General features: G+C 47.8%; 1 protein-coding gene across 1 annotated transcript; it reads left to right on the top strand.

Annotated features, from left to right (window-relative positions):
* Positions 1-66: 66 nt before the first annotated feature.
* Positions 67-14864, top strand: rnf216 (ring finger protein 216). Its single transcript, XM_037476310.2, has 17 exons — positions 67-162; positions 927-1055; positions 2127-2248; positions 2372-3661; positions 3797-3873; positions 4311-4419; positions 4997-5158; positions 5255-5366; positions 5580-5713; positions 6074-6124; positions 6474-6611; positions 6943-7091; positions 7624-7702; positions 11760-11857; positions 12819-13041; positions 13636-13705; positions 13965-14864. The coding sequence occupies exons 2-17, from the start codon at positions 956-958 to the stop codon at positions 14348-14350; spliced, it is 3300 nt and encodes a 1099-aa protein (XP_037332207.1). The 5' UTR covers positions 67-162; positions 927-955; the 3' UTR covers positions 14351-14864.
* The last annotated feature ends 359 nt before the right edge of the window (positions 14865-15223 follow it).

Consider the following 15223-nt stretch of genomic DNA (forward strand, 5'->3'; position numbering starts at 1 on the left):
CCAACTGACTACATTTCCCAGAAGCCCTCCGCCTTACGTAGTGGCTGCTACCGTACGCGTGACGTTGATTCTGTTCTTGTTTTGGCAGTTTGTTTCGATATTAACGGTCTGTCAGTCCCTCTAAGAAGGCGTTTTATATTGGTTGTCCAACACAAATCTGCGGTAATATATATATCAGCATTTTTATATTATTCGTGCCTTGCCACTAAACGCTATGTGGTTTGTTTGAAGCAATGTTATGTATAGAAATCACGGCAGAAGTGAGCTAACTACTTAACCTACTAGCTAGCTAGCAAGCCAAGCTAATTAACATTAGCTTAGCGGAGAGCAGAGGTTTGTGTATGTCCTCGCGGAAATGATCGATTGCTGTTCTGACGTATTTGTTTTAAAAAACTCTCACTCAAATGTGCAGCTAATGCAACAGTGTCACGAGTAATGTCACACCGATGGATGCAAAGTGAGTTTACGTAGGTCGTGTTTCAACATTGTCAGCTTCTCGCAGTGTTCGCGTATGCTTTTCAACAACATAGAAGATTTAACGTTACATTGATTTCATGCCAACTTTGATCGAATCCCACTAGGACTGGGCTAGCGAGTAGAGATGACGGAGTGAATACGTCTATGCATTCCTATTGGATTGGCTGACCCATATAACTTTCAGTGAGCTAGCTACTAGTGCACTCTTAAGCTTCCTCATTGCTTAGTTCTCTTTTGCTTAACATGCCAGGTGAGCTAGTCACCGGATATAAGATCTTTATTTGCCTTGCGTGATACGATTATCTACTGTAACAGGGTGGAGTCCAACCTTTCTCGGGTTTGGTGTATATTAGGACAATTCACACATTGTTAACTGTGGGGAAATTCCAGTGTAATACCATCATTTTAATTGTGTGTGTGTGTGTGTGTGTGTGTGTGTGTTTGAGTAGATGGTATTGACTAAGCAGTGAGTCTGTGTATGGGCTTATTCAGGGATAAGCTTAGTTTCACGATGGCAGATGGAGGTAGTGATGATGATGTCATTCACCTGGCAAGCTTCAACGTCCACCGCAGCCAAGGTAAGACACTTCTGTGTCAGTCAACAGCATTGTATTTTGTTTGATATTTAGAGAAATGGGGTCTTGCACAGTGCGACCATTGTAGCTTTTCACTGCTGCTGACCCACTTTCCTTGTCATTTTGGTCCTGGTTTCCACGACATTTCAGACTAACCCTGTCCTGCTAGACATCGTTTCAGGGTTAAGGGTCTTAATACCAAGCTACATCGTGGTTTGAAGTGCAAAGAATGGATAGAATAAGTATAACAAGAATCGTAACATTAGTGTCCCTTTTTTAGTCTAGCATCCCAGACATCAATATGAATGTATCATGATAGTGTAATCTTTTCTAAATGACAGATTTTTTTAGACTCTGCTTGAAGAAGTCCAAAATTGATATTCTTGTCAGTGAGAGACGCAACCCTACCGTAAAGGCTACAGAATAATACAGCTTTTCCTAGTATTATTTTTTTAAACAACATATCAATCAACACATGAGATACAGTTAGGAATAGGAAATCTAAACTTTGTGCAGGCGCATTATACGTTAGTCTGCTTTCTAGAAAGTACAAATTGGGTGTGTAAAATGTCATTATAAGGCCCAGTCACCATTTAAGCATTTTATTTCAAGAGACAATGACATTTACATTAAAATATCAGCTTGGAAAAAACTGATTTGTATAAATGAATAATATATTGTCCAGGTCGATTTATCGCCTGGGTTCTTGCTCAATATTAGTTGATAAGTGACAGGAAAACACAAATATCTGTTTGTGTAGTTTGTTCATGACCATCTCAGGGTGTAAAGTCTCAAGTCTCTAACCAGTTATATTATATAATCCTGGCTGCCTCCTTCTTTACTTATCTACAATCCCCTCTGTTATTACTGTACTAAGTAATTTGTATTGTTCAAATGCAGATGGGACGTTTCCCCCGGATAAACATAAAAGGATTTAACCAGGCCGATATAATAATGATGCTAATCATGGAATTTGTTCTGTTTAGTTGTTTTCCACTCTCTGTTTAACACACTTTACATAACACGCCATATTAATTAATTAATTAATATTTACTTTAAATTTGGTCTGTTTAGGCTCTCGTTCCCGTAAGAGGGAGCTCATCACCATCTCCGATGACTCCGACGAGGAGCCTGTGACTCTGATACCTGGCAGCCCTGTCTTAGTCCCAGATGACGACGACATCAGCATATTGGAGGTGACTGATAAACCTGTGTCTTCAAAAGGGGACCGTTTTAGAGTTTAGTTTTCCTTGTTTAGTCGTACCCTTTTTTAAGAAAATGGCGTGACCATTCATCTTCCCTACTGTGTTTTCCTGCAGCCACTGACTCCTGCGCGCCGCCATGTGATTCGCCCCGCGGCAAAGTGGAGCGGGCCCTCGCACAACCCCGTTCAAGCTGTAGGTCACAGTAGCACATCTTCGGGGGGTCCCACGGGGGACCCTGGTTCAACCCCCCCTACCTCCAGAGATGCCCAGCCCCCTGCAGTAAGGCCAGCCGTAGGGTCACAGACTCCGGTGCAGTCAAGCTCCTCTGGACACAAACAGCAGCAACCCGGCTCTCTATCGCACATCCTCTCTCAGCCAAAACACAACACAAACTCTCAGCAGCCGGCCGGTACGTCAGCGCACACGAAAGTGGAACTCCATGCCGTTCCTATCCAAACCCCATCTACCTCTGCAGATGCCAACACAGCCAGAGAACCTGTACCTGCACTTGGTCCGCCGGGCGGCTCCTTGCAGCTCGCGGCGGCCGAGCCCCAGCCGAGTATCTTGAAAAATGCCACACACTTTTCTTCTGCGATCGCGTCAAGTTCCTCCTCCCAGACTGAAGAAAAGGCGAGTACCAGCACTCAGTCACACAACGATCCTCAGGCAGGCGCCTCGGCTGCACAGTCTCACGCACGAACAGCGCCTCAGCCCAGTACTTCTGCACCCCTCCAGTCCAGTGGGCCCAGCGCCCCGCAGCCCCGCCTTGCCCAGGCCAACGAGGTGAAACTGGCCATTCTTCCCCAGCAGCTGAGCATGCAAGCCTCGGCCCTCGCCACCCAACCACAGCTGCGGCTCAGGTCGCACAACGTGCTGCGGCCCGTGTCGCTCAATCTGATGCAGGGCAATCTCATTCAGATTCATCCCCAGCTCCTGGCCCAGGCCCCCGCCCAGCCTGCTGCCCAGCCCCTTCAACATCCACAGGTGATTCAGGTGGTCCCGCCGGCGGTGCTAATAGCCGCGGCCCCGGAGAGACTTGGACCGTTGGAGGTAGGCCACCGGATCATCCTGGGGAGTCAGGCGACCGGGGGAGCCGTTCCTAATCCGCTGCCTCAGGCCGGTGGCTCTGGCGCGCTCCCGACGGCCCGCGCCCTCCACATCAGGGGGCCCAACGTGAACTCTAACCTTCCCGTCCCTCCGCCTCCCGCGGCCGCAGTCCCCCACGACGGCAGAGAGGCCCGTCAGATTCCAAACCCAGACGGAGTTCATCCCGCCCCCGGTCTGGTCGCGGCACCTTCCGCCCCGGAGGAAGTTCCCCGAATTGAAGATGCGAGGCCCGGTCCCTCCGCGCCGCAGAGGAGGGCGGAGCAGCCCCCCCACGTTAGAGCCCTCATCGTTGGTGTTGTGAGTATCGCACGAGCGGACGAGCAATCGGCGTGGTCCGCATGTCTGCTGTCCCGTGAGCTCCGATCAGATCAGATCATTCGAATTGTGTTGTAACTGATTCTCGCCTCCTCTGTCCCAACCGCATTCCACCAGTTGGATCTATTCCCAGATGTCCACGAAGACTATGTAGCAGAACTGATCAAAAAGAATAATGTGGAAGACTTGAATGTGTAAGAAGCATCTTCTCCCCCTCAGTACTTCATATAAAGTGATGAAAAGTGACCCAGCTGCTTAAGAAATGAACACCTGATACGGTTTCTAGATATGCCGCTGTGTTTTCATACAGTGATTTATTCAGATGCAAGTTTCTTTATTTATATCCTATTAAGCATTTTAAATCTTTATACTATTCCTTTCTAGGCGTTTTTTGAATCAAACTTTAATATTATATATGTTATATATTATGTATTTTAGGTGTACACTTCACTGCAGCATGCGCAATAGGGCACAGTCCCAAATCTGTGCACTTTGAATCCGTACTGTCAATATTTTGGCTGCCCCGTATTGAAAGAGCATCTGGCTTGTAACTGTGTGTGTGTGTGTGTGTGTGTGTGTGTGTGTGTCGGTGCAAGCATGTTCATGCACTGCTCCTCTCTGCTGTTTCCAGTATCTGTAACCTGCTGCTGGAGAACCCGGAGTATCCGAGGGAAGGTACTGCAGCAGCCACAGCAGCTCCCACCAGCATCCTGCTGGAATGTGGGGACACGGAGACAGAGGTGTGTGTGTGTGTGTGTGTGTGTGTGTGTGTGTGTGTGTGTGTGTGTGTGTGTGTGTGTGTGTGTGTGTGTGTGTGTGTGTGTGTGTGTGTGTGTGTGTGTGTGTGTGTGTGTGTGTGTGTGTGTGTGTGTGTGTGTGTGTGTGTGTGTGTGTGTGTGTGTGTGTGTGTGAGCCTCTGCCATCCTTACCAGTATAACAACCATTATGGACAGTGTGTCTGCAAACTGACCATCTGGAAAATCGAGGAAGGATTGATTGTTTCTCATTATTACATCAGCAGAGAGCGTTGCAGATGAATCCATTTCACAATAGAGCTCTTTCTTGGTGTCGGTAGAATATTTGACTATAGCTGTTGGGAAGAGACTGAATGTACTAAAAAACTTCTACATTAAGATTACGTTTCACACGTTATTCTTTTCGGACGCAAACCAAGTACACACACATACACACGTATGAAAGCATCGAGAAGCAAAGAATCTCACTTCAGGCTGTGACACAAAACAGCTATACACTATGTAGCTGCAATTTCGCTCCGCTTGGTGTCTTGACGGTGTGCTCACTCGTCCGTATTCCCAGGTGACCGAGGACCTTTTCGACTATCCCAAGCTGGCCACGGTGGGACCCGAGGCCATCATGCAGGCCGCCGACTTGCTCATGGCAGATTTCCGGATGCTCAGCTGTCAGGACATCAAATGGGCCCTCAACGCCCTGAAGGGACACTATGCAATCACACGCAAGGTACCAGTGGACCGTGGTGCAGTGTAGATTCCACCTTTTCCTCTACCTTCTCTCTTTTTTCACCAACGTGTCTGAGAATGTCGCTGTGATTCGCAGGCCTTATGTGAAGCTCTGAAGAAGTGGCAGGAGTCGGGCGACCCCTCAGGAAAGCGTCGGCGGAGCAGGACCTCCTCGGAGCGCTGCTACGTGGATTTCCATTTCGAGCATGGTAAACAAGGGCACCATATTGTGTATTTTTCTTTTTCTCATCACACAAGCTGGTGTTTGTTGATAAAAGCTGCGCTCAGTCAGCGAGCTTGACCGCTGATCTGCAGGTGCATCGTGGGAGGACACATATCTCCGCGGTTTCAATCGGTGCTCCAATAAAAGCTGAGTGGCGGTGTTGTTTCGCTATGCTCAGCAGGTTAGTTCTCTCCTGCAGGTTCCGTGAAGTTTGAGAAGAGGATGTATTTCTTGGAGAACGACCGGCGCTACTGCAGAACGTACAGCAGCATGGAAGCGTCTGTGCAGAACGAGCTTTCATTCTATCAGCAGAAGGCCAAGGAATGGGCAGAGGTAGACACACACACACACACACACACACATATTCTGGTTATCCAGTACGGCATTTAAGCCTACACACTTGATCCAACTTCATATCTTTTTCTTTATAATATTGTGCATATGCAGTCTTTCATGCCATAAAACATGGAGCTGAGGGTCATGTCCACTCAAATAATAACAACTCAGGTGAACGGACACCAAACACTGAGCTGCTCATTTGGCACATTATGCAACAATTCTGCCATCAGTGAATATAACTGGATGACTTTCTGTCACTGCCAAGTACACACTTTACAGCCTTCACGTCTACTGGCTGCTCGTACAAAAAGCTAAATGCTCTTACTGAGACTTTCCCGCTTTCTCTCCCCGCAGCACGAGGACTTCCTCCTGGCTCTGCAGGTCAATGAGGATGAATACAAGAAGGTGGGAGGCGCACACAGCTTATCTAACCTCATGTGACCTTCACAGTGGCTCGTACTGTGTATTGGTTTTGTGTGAAAAATCTGTTTCAATACAGTGTGTATCAATGTTGTGTTATAATGACCGAAGGCCATACTTTCATAGGCAGGATAGTTTTGGCTCGGTCACAGGTTTGCCTTGTTATTGAAATCCTTGGAATTGAAAAAATGTTAGTACCACTTGAAAACCTAAACCAACTTGGATTATAACATCTAACGCTAACTCTAAAAAAAGAAGACGCCAGGAAAAATGGGCCACAGTTTGAAAGGCTCTGAGCTGCATGAGATATCTCCGGGTCTGGTTGTCTCTGCAGGACGGCCAGCTGATCGAGTGTGGCTGCTGCTTCGGGGAGTTTGCGTTCGAGAAGATGACGCAGTGTTCAGATGGTCACCTGTTCTGTAAAGAATGCCTCGTCAAATACGCTCAGGAGGCAGTATTTGGCTCCGGAAACGTATGGACGCTCACACACACACTTACTAACTTACACACACACTCTCTCTCTCTCTCTCTCTCACATACACACACATGTTGTGTATTCATCACATTAGAACAGGGCATCTTCATGTCGCCAGACAACTTTAAAAGCATTTTCCTATAAGGCTGATGTCTTCATGAGCGGGGCGATTAGTATACAAATGGATGTAATGGGTGAGGTGTGGAATATTAAGTTTGATCCAATGCAATAAACCTGCTTTGTGATAAAACCTCTGCTGTTGGTTTGTCTGTGCATGTGGGCCGATGGTTGTGAACGTACCTCAGCGTCTCCCACAACTCTGTTGCAGTCGGAGCTGAGCTGCATGGAGGGCGGCTGCCCGTGCTCCTACCCAGTGTGTGAGCTGGAGAAGGTCCTCCCCGAGAACATACTGTGTAAATACTATGAGAGGCAGGCGGAGGAGGCTGTCGCCGCCACCTGTGCTGATGAACTTGTGCGGTACGTGGGTGCATATGTTACGTTTGTAATAAGGTAATCATTTGTAAATGTATGCATCGTTTTATATGCTTTGTGTTCCGTGATATTTGCGTGATTACAGAACAGAAACCACCAGTGTAACTAATCAATCAATTAGCCAAGAGTTTGGATAATCGATTAAAAGGTAAAATGGCAAAAAGTTCTCTGGTTGAGTGTGAGGATGTGCTGCTTTTCTTTTGCCTACTTTGTAACGCGCTCAAGTCAGAACAGCAGATTCTTTGATGATGGAACTAGTTGCAGCCCTGATCCTTTTCGGAGGGCCGGCCAACACTCGTTTGCATCTTCCTGTCTCCACGTAGTGAGGTTCGGTTTGCTGTATTTTTTTATTAGCCACGTTATTCCTTTTGTTTATTACTTTTGTCTTGGACCTTTTAATTTGTTTTGAACTTTTAATCTGGTCAGGAAGGACGCTTGTTACTGTTACTGTACATGTGTCTCAGTTTTATCATACATGTCACTCCTTAACCCTCCTTCCTCTTTATGACTTTCTCAGGTGCCCGTTTTGCAACTTCCCAGCCTTGTTGGACAAAGACAGGTCTCTCTTTAGCTGTCCCAATCCTCGGTGCCGCAAGGTCAGTCCCCTTCTCTATTTATTTAGTTGAGTACACACTCTACGGTTCTCCCAAAGCTGTTTTACCACTGCTCCTCTTCCTCTACAGACTATACCTGTATAAAGGAATATTTAGCTTAACACTCCTGCTCACGCAGGATTAAACATTACTGTGCAAAGGAGAACTCAAGCCTGAATTTGAATTCGACATCATGAATAATTCAGTTCACCCTGAAGGCTTCGTGTGCGCAGCATCCACATCAGCATAAATCATCTGCGGGCGGCCTGGTCGAGAGGCGGCACTCGAGTCCGTCCAGACCGCAAAGATTGATGAGCATTTCTGTGCAGAGGACGAAACGGTTCCATCTGGTGAGGTCGCCACCTCAGACTCCCTCTCTGTTTATCTGTGGTCTGCCTCCCTCTGTCCGAGGAATGCAGGGGCCGGCGTTGCTTTGTGTCTTCAGGGGCCGTCGCAGTGGATTCCAATGTCCACTATTTGGCAAAGAGACGCACAAACACGCACATTTTCTCACTCTCTCTCACACGACACAAACGCAATCCTTCCCTTCTTTCTATCGGTGCATCTCTTTTTAGTTTATGTTCTTGTGTCTCACACTCGCTGCTTCCACGCCACAACAAACTCCTTCGGACTCAACACGCACACACACACTTTGCAAATATGTAGATTCAGGAACACACACTACGGCTAACCACCCTAACATAGTAAATGTGTATATTCACCTTTTCGCACCATGTCAGCAGCATTTAGAAATATTTTAATTTACTTCTTTTTGAAATAGTTCCAAATATAGTTATGATAACATGACATGGTGCTTGTTTTGCTAGTTGAGGCTTGTGCGGCCTCGAGTTCTCCCCAAGACAAAAACAATACTTTGGCTTGTTCCCCTTTGAGCTTGTTAGTGTTTTAATGATTCATGTTCTTAATGCTCTAGTAGCACACAGGTCGTTTGTCTCTGATCCGACTATAAAGAGTCATTATACATCTGCTGACTTGAGCATAGCTCCATTAGTTCCTCTGGCCAAACAGAAGTCTATTTCCTAAAACCTACTTCCTTGTAGTGATTTCTCTATGAACCACTAGATTATGCGATGTCCTTATAATATCCCTGTACACGTTGAATTTTGTCATTGCTGGAAAACAGAGCCTGAACCGAGCCTTGAATATACTTAGCTCCTACTAGTCAACTTAGTGTTTAATTGTGCTTTTTCCAGTAAAGTTCTGAATGAATCTCTGATAAATAAAACATTTAGTTACTAATTACAACAAAATAGCCTGAGTGTTGGCTACCTAAGCACGCGTTAGTTTGTGATAATCCGACAAACTGCTTCAGTCGCATGAATGTGAAAAGCTATGAGCCGATAAAGGTGTTCATCCTCTCTCCTGCTACTCCTCCACTGGCCTGTAAGTGGCGCCAGAGCTTCACACAAGCTGCCCTGCTGTGTCCTCCCACAGCTGCATCCCTTCACAAACTGATGCACACACACACACAGATACAAGGAAGTTAGACGCGCTCCAGATATCTTTTGGGCTGATCCTCGTTCTGAATACTTTTCTCCTGCGGCATGGAGAGAAACAGCTGCTGATTTAGACCATGTGTTGGAAGCAGTCTCACACAGACTCTTTGGACTTATGAAGGGAACTGGGCACTTCCTCATTTTAATTCTTTGCCTTTAAGTGAGCTAAGTGCTACAGAAAGTTAACCACCACTCGCTTCCCCTTTTAGTCTGTGTGGAAATAAGGATGTGTTTCTAGGTGTAGTCAGGAGAGTCCATTTCTTGCCACCACCCTCCCTTCCCCCAAACCTCAGTCAGAGGTGATCACTAGAATATCAGAATTACATCGACTAGCTTTTTAAAATATTAATATTTCATTAGATCATATTTTTTTGTCCTGTTCCCCAACAGTTGAAGGCGGTTGTTGTACCGTCGTCCCACTCCTCAAGCAGGGAGGGGCTCCATTATGTAACTGACACACATCCGCAAGCCCACCCGCCTTCTCCCACCCCGCCGCCTCATTGGCTGGCGCCATCCTCCACTCCCCTCAAGCTGCTTCCCTACTGGTTGGACACACTTCGTCCTCCATTTCAAATGTGGCTGAGGTCAAGTTTGACCCAGATTCTCCTCCCTCTCTGGTCCTTTGTGCTGCTCGCCTCCTAACGTTTTCCACATGTGTTTCATGAGGACATTTGGACGAGCCGGCCCCTCCCGCCTGCAAGTGATTAATTCATGGAAGTGGAGGAATGCGGCAGGCTGTCACTGTGCAAACAAGAGCTCCGTCTCTATGTGTCTGTGAGGGCTGCGTTCCTATGCATTATCTAATCTGCACTCTGAGTTGATGAATGCAGTAGTAGATTCCGATCCTCCCCACACACACACACACACACACACACTCCCGCCCCATCAGAAGCCGCCTGCATTGCCTTATAAGGGCTGCTGCTCGCACCGTGATATTTAGAAAAAAGAAAAGAAAATACAGAGGAAGAGGCGAAAAGTATGAATGAAGCAAGAGGAAGGTGTTACTATGGGGGTGGGGGAGAGGGGGGTAGGACCCAAGGGAAGGGAGCGAAGCAAGGGATTGCAGGATTGCTGGGGTGAATGAGTTGTGCGTGAATGTGTGTCTACAACCGTCATATTTGAGTCGGTGAGTGTGTGGGGACACGCCCCGTTCAAGGTTTGACTGCGACATCACCGGCTGTATTCTTAGCCGCGCTATAAAAACTCAGGTGTGTTCCTGCTTTTCAACAGCTTGTCAACCACGACACACACACGCACACACACTCATTCACTCTGCTTCTTCTCGGCCGGTAGGTTGCCACCAGGGGGAGATCTTTTACCGCTCTGCTTTCCGTCCTCCTCCCCTTCTCGCTCCCTCTTTGCCTCCCGGTCTTTGTGTGATACGGCTCTTCCCAACACTCGAGTCTGGCGCTGCGCCCTTCAGGCTTTCCCGCTACCCCCGTGCCCGAACCCCGGATGACGCACAATTCACTGGTATCGCAGACCGAAGAGGCTTTGTCTTTCTCCCGCTCGTCCCCATGCTTCACGAATGTGCTTTTCTGAATGTCACTGCTTTGGCAATCCCTTTATAAATCAGAAAGCGCCACAGAAATGTGAACAAAGTCGTTTACGCTTATCGTCTGTCTCGAGGTTTGAAAAGGGCTCTTCGTTCTGCTTGACGCCACCACGTTGCAGCTGTAAAGGTCCGTCTGTGTTTCCACGGGCGTCTTCACTGTTTGCATCCAAAACGCCAACGGAAACTCTGGCTTTTCCAACTCGGTCCCCCACCCTCTGGCTGACCTTGAATGGAGACACACACACACCGCTAGCTGTCTCAGTGAATATTGTGAGAACTCCAAACCCTTGTTGGCTGAAATGACAAAACACACACACACAGCGATTGAAGCATGTGTGAAAAGCACGCAAGGGGTTAAGGGTCAGACCGGAGGTTGCCGTGGAGAAATGGATCACATGGTGCTGCATCAGCTTCATCATTATATGCCGCGCTTTTCAATATTAGATGAGCGGTTGAAATATTTATGGCGACACCACTTAGCCACGGGTTAGCAAGGGAGGTGTGTGTGTGTGTGTGTGTGTGTGCGTGCGTACATGTGTTGGCAGCGATGCTTTTCTGACCAGCGCATCCTTTAGCTGATCGTCTTGGGCTGAACCACCGAAGGAGGATGGAGGTGCTGTTTCTAGGCAACCAAGCAGTCAGCAGCGATCAAATCACACTCTTGCTGCAGTCAAACACACACACACACACACAAGCTCACATTTGCAGGCAGAGCCACACCCTGTAGCTGTGTCTGTGCTAATCCAAGCCCTGCAGTGGCAGCAGCATATAGAGCAGACTGGGGAGGATCACTGGACTGCAGCGGCTCCGCTCATTCAGCACTAACTGGAATGGTGTTCCAGAGGGTGGATGTGGAAATGTGGGTTCATTCTTGGTATTTGATGATGTATGAAGAAGAAAATGCCACAATGTCTCAAGGAGATTCTTTCCTTCTACGTGTTCCAGACACACAACATTTGTCCAATGTCTCTCTTGTCTTCTTCTGCAGGAGAGTTGTAGAAAATGCCACGTCCAGTGGAAGCTGCACGTGGGCAAGACGTGTGAGCAGGTCCTGGAGAGGGACGAGATCCGCATGAGGGTGCTCTTGTAAGTGATCTGATACCAGCCAACATTCCCTTTATCAACACACTCCGATGTATGTCCTTTGATGGAATTTTATGAAGCTTATTATTACTCTCCATCATCCACGACCATCCCATGAGCTCATGCTGGCACGCCATTCTGTTGCAGGCCTTGTTCGTTTCTCTTGTTTTTTCTGCTACTCCTCCCTCGGAGAGGATGCTGGGTAAACATTTTAGTTTCCCGGACAACCTTCCAGGAAGTGGGGAGGCCAGCTGCTTCCTGTGGCCCACCAGGTCCACAGGCAGTACTTCCTGTTTTGAGCGGTACACAGCTCTTCTTCCTGGTGCTGAAAGAGGCAGGAAGTGGCCTGCTAGAGGGATCTGTGAAGCAGATCTGACCTGAGGGCGTAAATTAAACAATCACCATGGCAACATCAGCCCCTTCAGATTTTGGGGGTTTGTTCACTGATTTGCTCTGACGATCAAAATATTTGATTCTCCTGCAATTGAAGTAAAAGTAGTAGCTTCAAAGGTATCAATGGCACACAGACTTAAAACTAGAATGTTTGTAGAAGTGGTTAACAGACCCATAGTTATGTAATCCAAGCAAGTAAACACCAGATGAATGCATATTACATCTGCAATTAAATACATAATTTCTTTCTGTTTACATGCACCAATATAAACGCATGTTAAGACAATAATATCTACATCCCTACATCGACTTCATGCTGTGAAGGTTCAGCATCCCCGTGTTATTCTGTGTTCTTTTCATCTTTAAAATCATCTGTTACTGCCTTCAAGGAAATGCATTATTTCACATCAAGACCACCAGAAAACTACCAGAAAAGATTCATTGGTGCTTTTCTCAGCACCTTTCTGTCGTTCGGACTTCATTTCTTTCCCTGTCTGAATGTCCCGCCTCTTGTCTCCAACCGGTCTTGTTTGTCAATCTGTTCCTGCGTCTGTCTACATGTGGCACGCAGTGAGGAGCGCATGACGGCAGCTCGGGTGAGGAAGTGCGTGAAGTGCGGGACGGGCCTGGTCAAGTCGGAGGGCTGCAACCGGATGTCGTGCCGCTGCGGCAGCTTCATGTGCTACCTCTGCAGAGAGCCAATCACGGGCTACAACCACTTCTGCCAGCACGCTCGCTCGCCCGGCGCTCCCTGCAGACACTGCCGCAAGTGCTCCCTCTGGACGGACCCCACGGTAACCGATTCCCCCCCCCCCCCTCTCCCCCCCTCCCCAAACCCTTCCTTCCATCGGGCCCCATGAATTATAGCACCAAGCACCATCGCTTCAGGTTTTCTGTGTGTGTGTCGGGGATTTTGATGTTTGATGTTTGGCTGTATTTTATGTATTGTGCGCACACATCCGGTCCAGCACTTTAACCCTGGAGCGTCTGACTCTATGGCGGCCCCCAGCGACCGAAAGCGCCATCATTAGTCCCAGGGCTGTTAATGAGCTGGAGCTTCATAGAGAGGCACCAGAGATGAACAGCCGCTGGTCTCCAGGGCTCTGGCAGGAAGTGGATGAGTACTGGAATCAGAGGGCGGCTGAACGGCGTCCACTGCTGCCTCGTCGTTCTCTATTTATCCAGGCACAGAGGTCACTTAGCGAGTCACTAAATAAAGCTTGTTGTATAAGCTACGCTTATGCATACAATGTTAAAGCACATTTACCGTTTGAAGAACAGAGGTTTTATTCTAAAACCAAAAAGAGTTCATCTCACCATGATAGAACAGTGGCTGCCTTTAAACCTCCTTGGCATTACTAACAGCCTCTGTGTGCTTGTTCTTACAGCAAGACGACGAGCGAATCATTCAGGACATCCAGAAGGAAGGAGAGGCAGAGCTGAATAAGAAGACTGCAGGTCCGTACCAGCGCTCCCGTTAAGGGCAGATTACAGTTCTTTGGTGTTTCTCTTCTCCGCCGGCGTCTTTTTTACCTTATTTCAACTGATGTAGGACAGCGATGTGCTCAACGTTATCCTTCCTGCTGCCTTTTATGCCCTTATTTATTCAGACAAGTTGTGTTTCCTGTGTCGAGGGGTTCGGTCCAAACCGAACGTTCCACTAATTCATGGACCACTTACTTTCTTCTAAATTATTATTATTTCGTTCTTCTCGTAGATAATTCAGGGAAGCGAGTCGGCCCTCCTCCAGAGCCCATCACCGAGGTCAAACGACCACGGGTCGGCCCTCCGCACGAAAACCCCCCGATCCCCAACCCCGCGCCCCCCCCTCATCCGCAGGCGGTGCAAGCTCCACTCTTCGTGCCTCCACGCGGGCGCTACCCACCGGCTGCGCCCCAGGGCGGGATGTACCACCAGGTGATGATCCCACGGCTGGCACCAGCCCCCTACGTGCCCCCCTTACAACACCTGCCCCCCCTGAACAATAACAACAACAACCACCATCACATCCACAACCCTCCCGTCAACCCTCATCACCACAACATCGACATGATGGACCTGCCCATGCACTATGGACCGCATCGTTACTACAGACGCTTCTAACACGTCGGCCTGTCCCCCCGAATCACATGTTCGCTCTCTGCAGTTACACTTCTCATTTCAGTGCTGGTTTATTTGATACCTGACGTTATTTTGTATCTTTTTAGTGTGCAGCGTCGTTTTTTCTACCGCACTCCTCATAGCTCGCGTGTGCTCATGCAAATGCTTTCAGAGCTGCCGCTCGACGCATTCCTCTGTGTCGGGCTGATAAAACACTCTGAAATGATAAGTGCATCTGTGGAACGACACACACGTTAAGACACTTTGCCTTCTCTCGCTGAGCTTCAATAATGAAGATCCCCTTGTTACATGTTCCTTCTTTCATCTTTTGTTTATTCATCAGGGTTTGAACTGATGAAAGGTCTACAATCTTAAAACAATTTATTTCCCGTTTATTACTGATATTTTTGATTATGTGATTACAAAGATAATAACCATTAGCATTCCCTTCTGTATTTTTTTTGTGTAACAAGTGTGAGACCACACGATTTTGTAATAAAGTTTTATGTTCACATTGCTATGCTTTCTTTCTCTCCTATACCATTTAGTCTGCCTCCCCCTCCTTCCTCGTCTCATGCAGAAACAGGGGGCTGACTCATGATAACTGAGCCCCGCGGCTATGCACCAATCACATGACAGAGCTGGTGCTTTCCTCCAATCGTGGCGTTCCAACAGCCGGCCTTTGTGATGTTGTGGACTTCTTTGTTCAGCCAAGTGTGCTGTGAATGTGACAAATCATTTTGCTACACACGGACCCTCAGCCTCTCGTTTCTGGAGACTATAAAAGCACAGCAAACCCCCGTCATGGCCCAGGGCTCCTAATGGTTTTAGTCACGGCTGGTAAGCGACAGACCGTGTTTGTATGAGAGCCAGAAT

This window comes from Pungitius pungitius, chromosome 12 (genome assembly GCF_949316345.1).
Source record: "Pungitius pungitius chromosome 12, fPunPun2.1, whole genome shotgun sequence".
Classification (NCBI taxonomy): domain Eukaryota; kingdom Metazoa; phylum Chordata; class Actinopteri; order Perciformes; family Gasterosteidae; genus Pungitius; species Pungitius pungitius.